The 12,452-nt window shown below is 44.0% G+C and overlaps 1 protein-coding gene across 1 annotated transcript; it reads right to left on the reverse strand.

Moving 5' to 3' along the window:
- Positions 1-2,419: 2,419 nt before the first annotated feature.
- LOC138965603 (fibroblast growth factor receptor 4-like) lies at positions 2,420-11,433 on the reverse strand. The gene is made up of 5 exons (XM_070337783.1): positions 11,412-11,433; positions 10,434-10,544; positions 3,161-3,369; positions 2,545-2,667; positions 2,420-2,440 (listed from the first exon to the last, which is right to left on the reverse strand). Exons 1-5 carry the CDS (start codon positions 11,431-11,433, stop codon positions 2,420-2,422), a joined length of 486 nt encoding a protein of 161 aa, XP_070193884.1.
- Between the last annotated feature and the right edge of the window lie 1,019 nt (positions 11,434-12,452).

Below are 12,452 nucleotides of genomic sequence, written 5' to 3' on the forward strand. Positions count from 1 at the left end.
AATGATGAAGAATAAGATGAACGTAAATTTGGATCGTTTAATAAAAAAAACACATTTTTTTACAATTTTCAGATTTGTAATGACCAAAGTCATTAATTAATTTTTAAGCCACCAAGTTGAAATGCAATACCGAAGTCCGGCCTTCGTCGAAGATTGCTTGGCCAAAATTTCAATCAATTTGATTGAAAAATGAGGGTGTGACAGTGCCGCCTCAACTTTTACAAAAAGCCGGATATGACGTCTTCAAAGACATTCATCGAACAAATGAAAAAAAACATCCGGGGATATCATACCCAGGAACTCTCATTTCAAATTTCATAAGGATCGGTCTAGTAGTTTACTCTGAATCGCTCTACACACACACACGCACACACACACACACACACGCACACACACACACACACACACACATACACCACGACCCTCGTCTCGATTCCCCCTCTATGTTAAAACATTTAGTCATAACTTGACTAAATGTAAAAAGAAGAAAAAAAAAGAAGAGATTAATAGCGTTGAGTTTCTGAACAGACATCATGTTTGCAGGTATCTCATCTCTCGCCAAAACAACACATGCACAGCGAAGAACGAATAGACGCGCTTGTTCCATTTAGCATTTCGCATTATCAAATATGCTCTCACTGATCTACCCTTGCCCTCTCTTCAGGGCACTTTCTTCTGTTTGCTATCAGATCTCCGAGTACAAGTATCCAAGCCTGGGAGAAATAATTATTTGGTCTCTGACTCCAAAAGTATTTTCAGAGTCGACAGCCCCCTGTTTCAAGCAAGTAGCAACATACAGCATAGCATAGCATGCCAACGTGAAAGTCTCATACTAAAAATAAAAAACACACGAAAAAAACGCGTTTTCCTTGTTATCTTGCTTTATTTTTACGGTTGTAATATTTATGCTTTGCATTGATGTAAACAGGCTATGCTTTTGATCAAAGGCCGATCCACGAAAAAATGGAAGTCAAACTTCCGTTGCGCTACCGACAGATGCATGTAGAAGGTCTCAGTTTATAGTCTACACTTTGGAAAGAAACTTTGTGTTAACAAAAATAAATAAATAAATTAAAGTCTCATACTCGCAGTGTATCTACAACATAGCATAATATGGTACTTGGAAGTCTCATACTCACAGTTTATCGGGACAGGCGGGAGGTTGCGGCAGACGATATCTGGTTCGGTGCATGTCGGCAATGCGGTCAGGGGGGATGCCGGAGTAGGGGGTCCCCCCGAAGGTGGCAATCTCCCACAGCAAGATGCCGTACGACCACACGTCGCTCTTGTTGCTGTACTGCCCCCACAGCAAGGCCTCGGGGCTCAGCCACTTGTAGGGCACTCGGCCCTGCTGGGAAAGACAGGGGCAAACTCTCATTTTCATTTACTTGACTTTACTTTGCAAAGGAGGGCAGAAAAACTGAGCAGCCATCACAACCTTCTAACCTCACATACAGTGAAGTCAGGACCCTAATCCGAAACAGGCAAAAATGCACCTTCCTAAAGAAAAACAATGGATACAATCCACACGAAGATGGCCTCAATCAGCTCACTCGCCACGAGCATTGTCTTCCCACATTGTGGACCTCACTCGCCACGAGCATTGTCTTCCCACATTGTGGACCTCACTCGCCACGAGCATTGTCTTCCCACATTGTGGACCTCACTCGCCACGAGCATTGTCTTCCCACATTGTGTACCTCACTCGCCACGAGCATTGTCTTCCCACATTGTGTACCTCACTCGCCACGAGCATTGTCTTCCCACATTGTGTACCTCACTCGCCACGAGCATTGTCTTCCCACATTGTGTACCTCACTCGCCACGAGCATTGTCTTCCCACATTGTGGACCTCACTCGCCACGAGCATTGTCTTCCCACATTGTGGACCTCACTCGCCACGAGCATTGTCTTCCCACATTGTGTACCTCACTCGCCACGAGCATTGTCTTCCCACATTGTGTACCTCACTCGCCACGAGCATTGTCTTCCCACATTGTGTACATCACTCGCCACGAGCATTGTCTTCCCACATTGTGGACCTCACTCGCCACGAGCATTGTCTTCCCACATTGTGGACCTCACTCGCCACGAGCATTGTCTTCGTGCACATTGTGAACCTCACTCGCCACGAGCATTGTCTTCCCACATTGTGGAGATCATATGGACACAACCATCATCGAATGCTGAAGAAGAAGAAGAAGAAGAAGAAGAAGAAGAAGAAGAAGAAGAACAAGAACAAGAACAAGAACAAGAACAAGAACAAGAACAAGAACAAGAACACGACATTTACTTTATTATCCTACTGCTGGGAAATTCGTGTCGCTAGCGGCTTCCTCCCAGTGGAAAGCTAGCAGCAACGAGAGTCGCGCGCGCTACCCAGGTGTGTGCGTGTTTAGGTGTAACCAGCCACCTGCACTTAAGGCAGAATGACCGAGGTCTGTTACGTGCCACAAGCACTTAAGAGTCAATTAAACTTAATTGATTACAATCAAACAGAAAGCTGACGCTCATTCTAAAATGGTCTGACATTTCAGCAAATACCTTGGAGTGCCTGAGGTAGTAACCGTTTTCGTAGACATCTCTGGACAGTCCGAAGTCTGACAGCTTGGCTGCCGGACCAGAGGTAAGAAGGCAGTTCCTGGCAGCTAGGTCTCTGTGGATACACTGCACGCACAACAACAAAGACGTTGACAGATGTATCAATAATTCTGCACTTAAATGATGGACACGATTCAACGCACTGCCCAAAACACTGATTTTTGTGCTGAGAAGAAAAATCTGTCAGAAAGTAAACTTCTACGTTATAATAAGAAAACAAGAACGGTATGTTGTTGGAACGTTTAATCATTGACAAAACAAAACGTTACGTTCACAGATATATCGATCCAGCGGTCTTTTAAGTGCACAGACAAACCCTGATTAGACAACACTTATCTTGACAAAACGTTCAGCGGCTTGCTGTGAAGACACACGCAAATGAGGCAATCAAATGATTTGTCAATAATGAAACGTTGCTTGATGGTCTCACCTTGACGCTTTCCAGGTGACTCATGCCCTTGGCTAATTGCCAGGAGAAGAGAAGATCCCTAGCCATCTGACGCCTCACCTTGTGAATGTAACGTTTTGTCAATAATTAAACGTTGCTAGATGGCCTCACCTTGACGCTTTCCAGGTGACTCATGCCCTTGGCAATGTGCCAGGAGAAGAGCATGAGCTCGTAGTGGTCTGTGACGTGCAGAGCCTTCTGTTCGCGCAGTGTGCCGTCAGGTCCCACGCTCACGTACTGCTCGTGTCGCAGCTTGCCCTGGCGTAAGTAGTTCAGTAGGTCACCCTGTTCTGCAAGCTCCATGATGATGTGAAGGCTGCCTGTTTTGGAGAAATGGGGGTAGTGAAGTTAGTGTGAGGGGTTAAATTAGAAGGAGGAGGGAGAAAGGGGGAGGGAGGGAGGGAGGGAGATATAAAGAGAGAAGGGGGAGGGGGGCAGAGTGAGAAACAGAGAGAGAGAGAGAGAGAGAGAGAGAGACAGATGGAGAGAGAGAGAGAGAGAGAGAGAGAGAGAGAGAGAGAGAGACAGAGACAGACAGACAGACAGACAGACAGACAGCGAGAGAGGGAGAGAGAGAGCAGAGAGATGTAAGAGCAAGTACATGTCTGTATAGGGGTAATTTTTGCACTCAACAACAACAACAACAACAACAACAACAACAACAACGACAACAACAACAACAGGACTAGGTCAATGATAAAAGTGAAAGGACAAGAGGTTAGTGAGGTAAAACGGTTAAACAAAAACGCCACATGGGCAAAAAGGGCGTTTTTTTAAAGAAGCGTTTTTTCCCCATCTGTGATCCGGTACATCCACAGTCTGTGGTTATCATCATCATCATCATCATCATCATCATCATCATCATCATCATCATCATCATCATCATCATCGTCGTCATCGTCATCATCATCATCATCATCATCATCATCATCATCAATAATTGATACACTCCCTCCCTTCCTCCCTCCCTCCATCCATCAACATTTTCTCCTCCAACTCATTAAGCTGAAGAAAGGTCATGCACGAACGGTCCTATTCAGTTGATAAAACATACAGATTTTGTCGAGCAGGTGTCCTTGAACCACTTCCTTGTCATAAGCTTAACAAATCTCGGCAACCTCAAGAGGGACTCACAATGAAGAACATTCGTTGCAAAGATAAAACTTGAGGGTAAGGCAATTACGTATTTTTTGTATTCGGAATTTAGATACCTCATTTGTTATTCAAAGTTGGTGTCACAGCTAATCCTGGTCTTAGAATGTGGGACATGAAATGCCACATAGCCTGAAGGTCTTCCTGATAAAACAAGAATGTGGGAAATGAAATGCCACATAGCCTGAAGGTCTTCCTGATAAAACAAGAATGTGGGAAATGAAATGCCACATAGCCTGAAGGTCTTCCTGATAAAACAAGAATGTGGGAAATGAAATGCCACATAGCCTGAAGGTCTTCCTGATAAAACAAGAATGTGGGAAATGAAATGCCACATATCCTGAAGGTCTTCCTGATAAAACAAGAATGTGGGAAATGAAATGCCACATAGCCTGAAGGTCTTCCTGATAAAACAAGAATGGCTAAAGCCCCCATGAAAGGAACATTCCAAGAATGGAGAGAGAGAGAGAGAGAGAGAGAGAGAGAGAGAGAGAGAGAGAGAGAGAGAGAGAGAGAGAGAGAGAGAGAGAGAGAGAGAGAGAGAGAGAGAGAGAGAGAGAGTGTCCGAGAGACCGAGATAGACCGAGAGACAGAGACAAAGAGAGAGAGACAGAGAGAGTGACAGACCGAGAGAGAGAGAGACAGAGATAAAGACAGAGACAGGAAAAGACAAACAGACAGACAGACAGACAGAACAACAGTTTAGTGCATGATTGTGTGGGAGGCAAGGAGTACAAGAAGGTGGACAGTTTGCACAAGACGAACTTTCAAGAACCGAAATAAAACTGGCCGATTGTTATATATTTATTGCCCTCAATAAAACCGCTTTTAAAAAAAAGATCCTTTATCCAGTAATTGGGATTCGGAAAAGCCGTTTAAACAAAGAGGGACTCTCAGCAAAAACTGTTTAGATGTGGGGCAAAAACATCAACACTGATTTGAACAAGTGCTCCCCCGATAGATACACTGCGTGCAAGCACGTAAGTAGGTTAATTGGTCCTGGGTACAGAGTGGGTGGAGTGTGTGTGTGTGTGTGTGTGTGTGTGTCTGTCTGTGTGTCTGTGTGTCTGTGTGCGTGCGTGTGGCTAAGACCGAGAAAGAGAGAAGGAGAGACCCGGGCAGAGAAACATTTTGTTTGTTTGTTTGCTTAACGCCCAGCCGACCACGAAGGGCCATATCAGGGCGGTGCTGCTTTGACATTTAACGTGCACCACACACAAGACAGAAGTCGCAGCACAGGCTTCATGTCTCACCCAGTCACATTATTCTGACACCGGACCAACCAGTCCTAGCACTAACCCCATAATGCCAGACGCCAGGCGGAGCAGCCACTAGATTGCCAATTTTAAAGTCTTAGGTATGACCCGGCCGGGGTTCGAACCCACGACCTCCCGATCACGGGGCGGACGCCTTAATTACCACTAGGCCAACCGTGCTGGTTAGGCAGACAAAGAGAGAGAGTGATAGTGAGAGACAATGACAATGACAATTCTTTATTTTTCGAGGGTAACAGAATAAGCATAGGAATACTTTTGTGCATCTGGCCCTCGCCCTAAAGAGGCACTAAATCGACTATAATAACTACTACTACATGAATACATAATTAGTGAAATAGTGTAAGTTTATGTACATAAGCGCATTATAGAAACATTGTAGTTCATAAATGTTTATGACTAGGTGCAAAGTAAAAAATGTGTAAGGTCAGAGAGCGAGAGAGAGCCAACCAACACGAACTGACGGAGCGAACCAGCTTATATCCGAAGTTCCAAATCTGTGCTCGAAATGCTTTTAAAATCACGTACTTTTTTGGCAAGAAAGATTAATATCTTGTGAGATTTGCTTGAAACGTAAGAAGATAACGCAAGCAAAGAAAGAAAATTCTGTAAGGAATATACAGTGTTTGTTTTTGAGAGAAACGAATGTCGCCATACGATCTCTTGTCGTTTGAAGGGATGTAAAATTCATGTAGGCCAGCTAATGCAGCCTGTGAATGTCACATGATGCCTTTTCTTCACTGCGGACATCGAGTTTTGACATTTGCATCAATAGTGTTTTTGTGTTGTTGTTGTTGCTCATGTTGTTGTTGTTGTTGTTGTTGTTGTTGCACATACATGACGAAGCAAAGGTCTAATACATGTTTGACATATCGGAAAAGAATCTGATTATCTTTTGTTCAGACTAGGCTTAGGGGGTTGGAGGGGGCATGTTGCTAAGTTGGTAGAATACTTGAGTTCTGATCCTTGGGCCATGGGTTCAAATCCAGTTAGGGACGGACACGGGTCAACCTTATGTGATGATTCAGAAACGGTATCCATGCCCCAACCTCGTGTCACCGCTGCCAGAAGCGCAGGTTGCTTACTAAATCTCAACACGCACACACCTAGGTAGCGCGACTATTGTTTCTGCTAGCTTTCCACTGGGAGATAGCGACCCGGATTCCCCAGCGATGCGATGATACAGTCACGCCATTGGAAAAATAGAGAAGACAAAATAATTGTTGCATGTCACTGACGTGTCCGACGTTTGCAAGTGCAGGATTAAGAGTCAGAAACACATCACAGTGACAACATTTGATTCGTGATTTTGAGATTTTTCTGCGTTTGACGTCACTGGGTCTCTTCTGTCGCAGCGGTTTTTTTTAATTTATCGCAAACCGTATTTACAAACAAACAAAACCCAAATTAAACTATCTTTCTTCTTTCTTCTTGTCGATCTCACATCTTGTAATGTCATCCCGAACAGCGAGACGAAGAAAAATAAAACACTAAAACCAACCAACTACAAAACAATCCAAGTTGTTGCTCGCAGCCTAGGATATTTCCTGTACAAGTTTGAAATGTAGGATGGGAATAAAGAAAATAGAAAATCAATAAAAAGTCCGAGCGGATGCTGTGGATGTGTCGGGCGGGTGTCAAGTTGACATGTTCGTCTCAACCCGTGGCATTTTACGGGGTCTGAGACCAAGAACATGATATTTCGCTAGGAGTACGCTTGACAAAAGTGTGTGTGGGGGCGGGGGAGAGGGGCCCGGGTAGCTCAGGTGGTAGAGCACTGGACTTGTGATCGAAAGGTCGCTGGTTCGAATCCGGGCCGGGACGGACACAGGTCAACCTTATGTGCAGACCCAGAGACGGTATCCATCTCCCACCCCCGTGTCACCACAGTGGCACGTAAAAGATCTCGGTCATTCTGCCATAAGTGCAGATGGCACAAGTGATGATGATGATGATGGCACAAGTGTATGCGTGTTTAGGTGGTAAGTGCAGAAGGCTGATACCACCTAAACACGCATACACTTGTGTATCTCATCTAAAGTCGGGTTAAAACCCGGGAACATGCCCTTATTGGCTTTGCCGTGAGGGCGTAAAATTTGAACTTCTCTCGGGCGGGGGAGGAGGTGTGTGTGTGTGTGTGAGTGTGAGTGTGTGTGTGTGTGTGTGTGTGTGTGTAGGAGAGAGAGAGAGAGAGAGAGAGAGAGAGAGAGAGAGAGAGAGAGAGAGAGAGCGAACGAACGAACAAACGAACGAACTTTATTAGTCAAGGATGGAGATTTTAGGCTCACGCCTAGTCTTACAATCTGTCCCTGCTAAACTAAGACATAAAAATAAAGACAATAAAAGGACAATTGTCAATCGCAATCATACAGTATTACTAATTTCAACATTACCTATACGACTACATAATGCATAATAGAACATTAAAATGTACATGTATGTCAATATAATACAAAGAAAACGAAAATTCGACTCGCACACACACGCGCGCCGCATGCCTGCAATCACGTTCGCACTCAATACAACACACCCACTCACACACACACACTCACACACACGCACACACACACACACACACTCACACATACATACACACACACACACACACATACACATATGCGCACATACACATACACACGCACGCACACACACATACACACACACACACACGCACACGCGCACACACACACACAACAACAACTTCATCATCATCATCATCGTCATCATCATCATCATCATCATCATCCTGATCATCGTCAACATCATTATCATCATCAACAAAATATATAGAGGTTAGTGATAGCAATGCATTCTTGCTGGAAACAGTTTCAGAATGTAACTGTTCGTGACAGCAGATATTTGCGAAGCTGCGATTTGAAGTGTTTAATCGTGCTTGACCCCTTTATCTCACATGGTAGCGAATTCCAAATTGTTGAGCCCGAAAACGCTAAACTGGTTTTATATAAATCAATACGGGGTAGCGGGGAAATTAATTTGTTTGAGCCATATCTGTCTGTTGCTTTCTGAAATAATGATCGCATGTACTGTGGGGTCTCGTTTATTTGTACCTTAAACATTAAAAGCGCCTTATTAAAAAATAACTGATCTTTAAGTGATAAAAAATTAAGAATGCTAAGCTTTTGATCTGTTGATGTTTGCGGACCCGGCATGATAAGTTTGGCTGCGCGACGGTGAAGAGAATTTACTTTTTTTAAGTGAACATCGCTACAACCATCCCAAAGTGTAGATGCACAATTCAGATGAGATAAAATATGACCAAAATAAAACAACTTGAGTGCTGAGGTATCAGCGTAATGCTTTAATTTGGAGAGAAGGAACAAGTTTTTAGATAAGGTTTTGGTAACACGGTTGAGGTGGGACTGCCACTTTAATTCAGCGTCTATTGTGACCCCGAGAACACGATGGCTGGTTACTTGCTCAATGGGTGACTCATTTAAACTGAGATGAAGATTCAGAGGAGCGAGTTGGTGTTTTTGTCGTGTTGTGATCACCATGCATTTAGTTTTGCCTGGGTGTATAATCATTGAGTTTTGTTTACACCAATCAAATATGTTGTTCAAACTCGTTTGAAGAGAGGTTTCTATAGATTGTACACTTTTACCGGACGTGTAAAGAGACGAGTCGTCTGCGAAAAGGTCATTAATAACCGTCTTGTCTGATATATAGAGTGGTAGATCATTAATGTAAATGCAAAATAAAAGTGGGCCCAAAACTGATCCTTGTGGGACGCCGTGCATGAGCCGTCCTATCGAAGAACGGTTACCACTAAGGGAGACAAACTGCGTTCTGTTCGCTAAATAAGAACGAAAAAAAGGTAAGTAGGATTCGTCGCCTAAATAACAAGATAATTTCTTTAACAGAATTGTGTGATCAACAATATCAAACGCTTTCTTAAAATCGAGGAAGACGGCGCCGACTGTTTCCGAATGGTTAATGGCAGAGAGCCATGTATCGCATAGTTTAACGAGAGCTGTGTGACACGAATGTTTAGGGCGAAATCCTGATTGAGATGGAGCGAAAAGACCACGGCTTTCCATGTGCAGAAGCAAGCACTTTTGTACATGTTTTTCTAATGGTTTTGATAGAACAGACAATAGCGAAATTGGCCTAAAATTGTTTATGTCGGTTAAGTCTTTTGTTTTGGGAAGTGGAATTACTTTTGCGGTTTTAAATATTTCTGGAAACACATTTCGGTCAATACATAAGTTGTACGCATACGTAATTGGCTCAACAAGAAAGGGTAACGCTAACTTGAGTAAGGAAGCGGGTATGTTATCGGGTCCCATTGACTTTTTATTACTCAAGTCAGTTATTAGTCGCCCGACATCGTGGACTGCAATGAATGGGATGTTAAAAGGTTCAACTTCTTTCATATTGGCCTGGCAAAATAATTGAAGAAATTGTGGGCATTCATACTCGCTTTTGTCATTTTCCCTATAGGTAGACTCCAAAAGTTTACTAGGAAGAGATAAGAAATAATCATTAAAGGCACTGGGTGAAATACCAACCGAAGTTGAATGTTGTCGGGTTTTTGATTTTGCAGTTACTTCGTTTATTGCTCTCCATAAGGAAGCAGTATCTTTCTTCTCAGAAACAAGTTTATTAAAATAATGCCTTTTGGCATTAGAGAGAGAGAGAGAGAGAGAGAGAGAGAGAGAGAGAGAGAGAGAGAGAGAGAGAGAGAGAGAGAGAGAGAGAGAAAGAGGAGGTGAGTTGGTAAGAGAGAGAAAGAAAGAAAGAGAAAGAGAGCTTGAAAGATAAAAGAGAGAGAGAGAGAGAGAGAGAGAGAGAGAGAGAGAGAGAGAGAGAGAGAAGAAGAAGAAGAGAAAGACAGAGACAAAGAGAGAGAGAGAGAGAGAGCGGACCCAAGAGATGTTGTATAACATGCCACCCCATATTTCCTGCATAAAACAAAAAACTGTTGAAACATGGTTTACCGTCGTGCATGCAGGATCCGATGAGCTGAATGATGTTGGGATGAGGTCCCACCAGCAGCATCTGTTCCAGTTCTTCCTGCAGAGCCTTGCGTTCGTCGTCCGCTGCCTTGTCTGCATACAACAGCCACACTTTGTTATAAACTCGTCCACAAAAGTTATTGCACTCATTTTCATACGCCAACTATTACATTCATTCCATAGTGTCATTTCATTCACACACAAATGCACACACACACACACGCACGTACGTACACACGCACACACACACATACACATACACGCACGCACGTACGCATGCACACACACACACACACAAACACAAGCACACACACATACACCCACTTTATCAATAATGAGTATTAAAATCGTTTCCTTACCAATCTCACATCTCGAACCCTAACCCTTGCTAACACACATTCGTTGCACCAAGGACCCTCGATCCAGCCCTCCACTCATCCCCTCCTCAAATTACTTCCCCCTCCCCCCCTCCTTCTTTCGAGGCCTCACTCGGGTTTTTAATTAAAAACAATTGATCAGACACTTAATTAAATCATCAGGGTAATTCGATATTTTGAAACGATTATCGGGTTTTCATTCAGCAAATTTAGGCCAGACACTTAATTAGATCATCAGGAAAATAAGAGATTTTGATCCGATTATCGAGTGGCACAAATCACCAATAACAAGTAGCCTGCATGGTCATGTACCTTATGTAGGTCACGAAGGGAGATTACTCCCATACGCTCCTGCGAGTTGTCTTCAATGCGCTTACTCACAGGCGTTTACATATTCACGAAAAAGGCTATTTAAAAAGAGATAAAACGAGAACACAAAGGACACGGGCGTTAACAAATCAACAAAAAAGGGAAAAAACAATCATGAAAGAAGTTCAATGTTGTTTGCATCGGCACGAATATTTTGGGCGCCTGTTTCAGGCTCCAGAAACACAACGGGGAGGCTCTTCTTTATACGTCTTACTGGCAACCGCACAAGGCGCCATCGTAGACTTTTGCAAAGGCCCAGCACCCCCCCCCCCCCCCCGCTCCATACACACACCCAGAAAAACACAGACAAACACACACACACACACACACACACACACACACACACACACATACACACACATACGATCGCATGCACGCAACAAGATGTCATCATGGACTTGATCGAGGCCCATCACACCCACATATAGGACTGGGTGGCCGAGTGGTAACGCACTTGCGCTCGGAAGCGAGAGGTTGCGAGTTCGACCCTGGGTCAGGGCGTTAGCAATTTTCTCCCCCCCCATTCCTAACCTAGGTGGTGGGTTCAAGTGCTAGTCTTTCGGATGAGACGAAAAACCGAGATCCCTTCGTGTACACTACATTGGGGTGTGCACGTTAAAGATCCCACGATTGACAAAAGGGTCTTTCCTGGCAAAATTGTATAGGCATAGATAAAAATGTCCACCAAAATACCCGTGTGACTTGGAATAATAGGCCGTGAAAAGTAGGATATGCGCCGAAATGGCTGCGATCTGCTGGCCGATGTGAATGCGTGATGTATTGTGTAAAAAAAATTCCATCTCGCACGGCATAAATAAATCCCTGCGCCTTGAATATGTGCGCGATATAAATTGCATAAACAAAAATTAAAAAAATAAAAATAAATAAATCCCTGCGCTTAGAACTGTACCCACGGAATACGCGCGATATAAGCCTCATATTGATTTGATTGATTGATTGATATACATACATCCGTCCACACAACCACACACACGCGCATATACACCCGCACCCCCTCCACCCGCACCCCATCCAAACCACACACCTTTTATCTTTTTCACGGCCACATGGAAGTTCTTCTTGACGTCGTACTGGCAGCCAAACAACATCCCCGCGTGAACTTGCCCGAAGGCGCCTCGGCCCAGAAGCCGTCCCACGCGCAGGCGACGGATGTGAAGTTCAAAGTCTGGTGCACTGTGGGACACGATGTTGTTCTCGATTGTCACCTCCAGCAGATGGCGTCCTGATGAGTCCT

The sequence above is a fragment of the Littorina saxatilis genome, linkage group LG4 (assembly GCF_037325665.1).
Source record: "Littorina saxatilis isolate snail1 linkage group LG4, US_GU_Lsax_2.0, whole genome shotgun sequence".
Classification (NCBI taxonomy): Eukaryota; Metazoa; Mollusca; class Gastropoda; order Littorinimorpha; family Littorinidae; genus Littorina; species Littorina saxatilis.

What these genes read in the sequence shown, in the direction of transcription:
- LOC138965603 (XM_070337783.1), bottom strand. Translation starts at nt 11,433, where the DNA reads ATGGCGCCTTGTGCGGTTGCCA. An exon ending in CGGATCCTGCATGCACGACG is followed by an intron (nt 3,370 to 10,433) that starts GTAAACCATGTT and finishes TCTCCAAAACAG; the next exon opens with GCAGCCTTCACATCATCATG. An exon ending in GTCACCTGGAAAGCGTCAAG is followed by an intron (nt 2,668 to 3,160) that starts GTGAGGCCATCT and finishes TTGTGCGTGCAG; the next exon opens with TGTATCCACAGAGACCTAGC.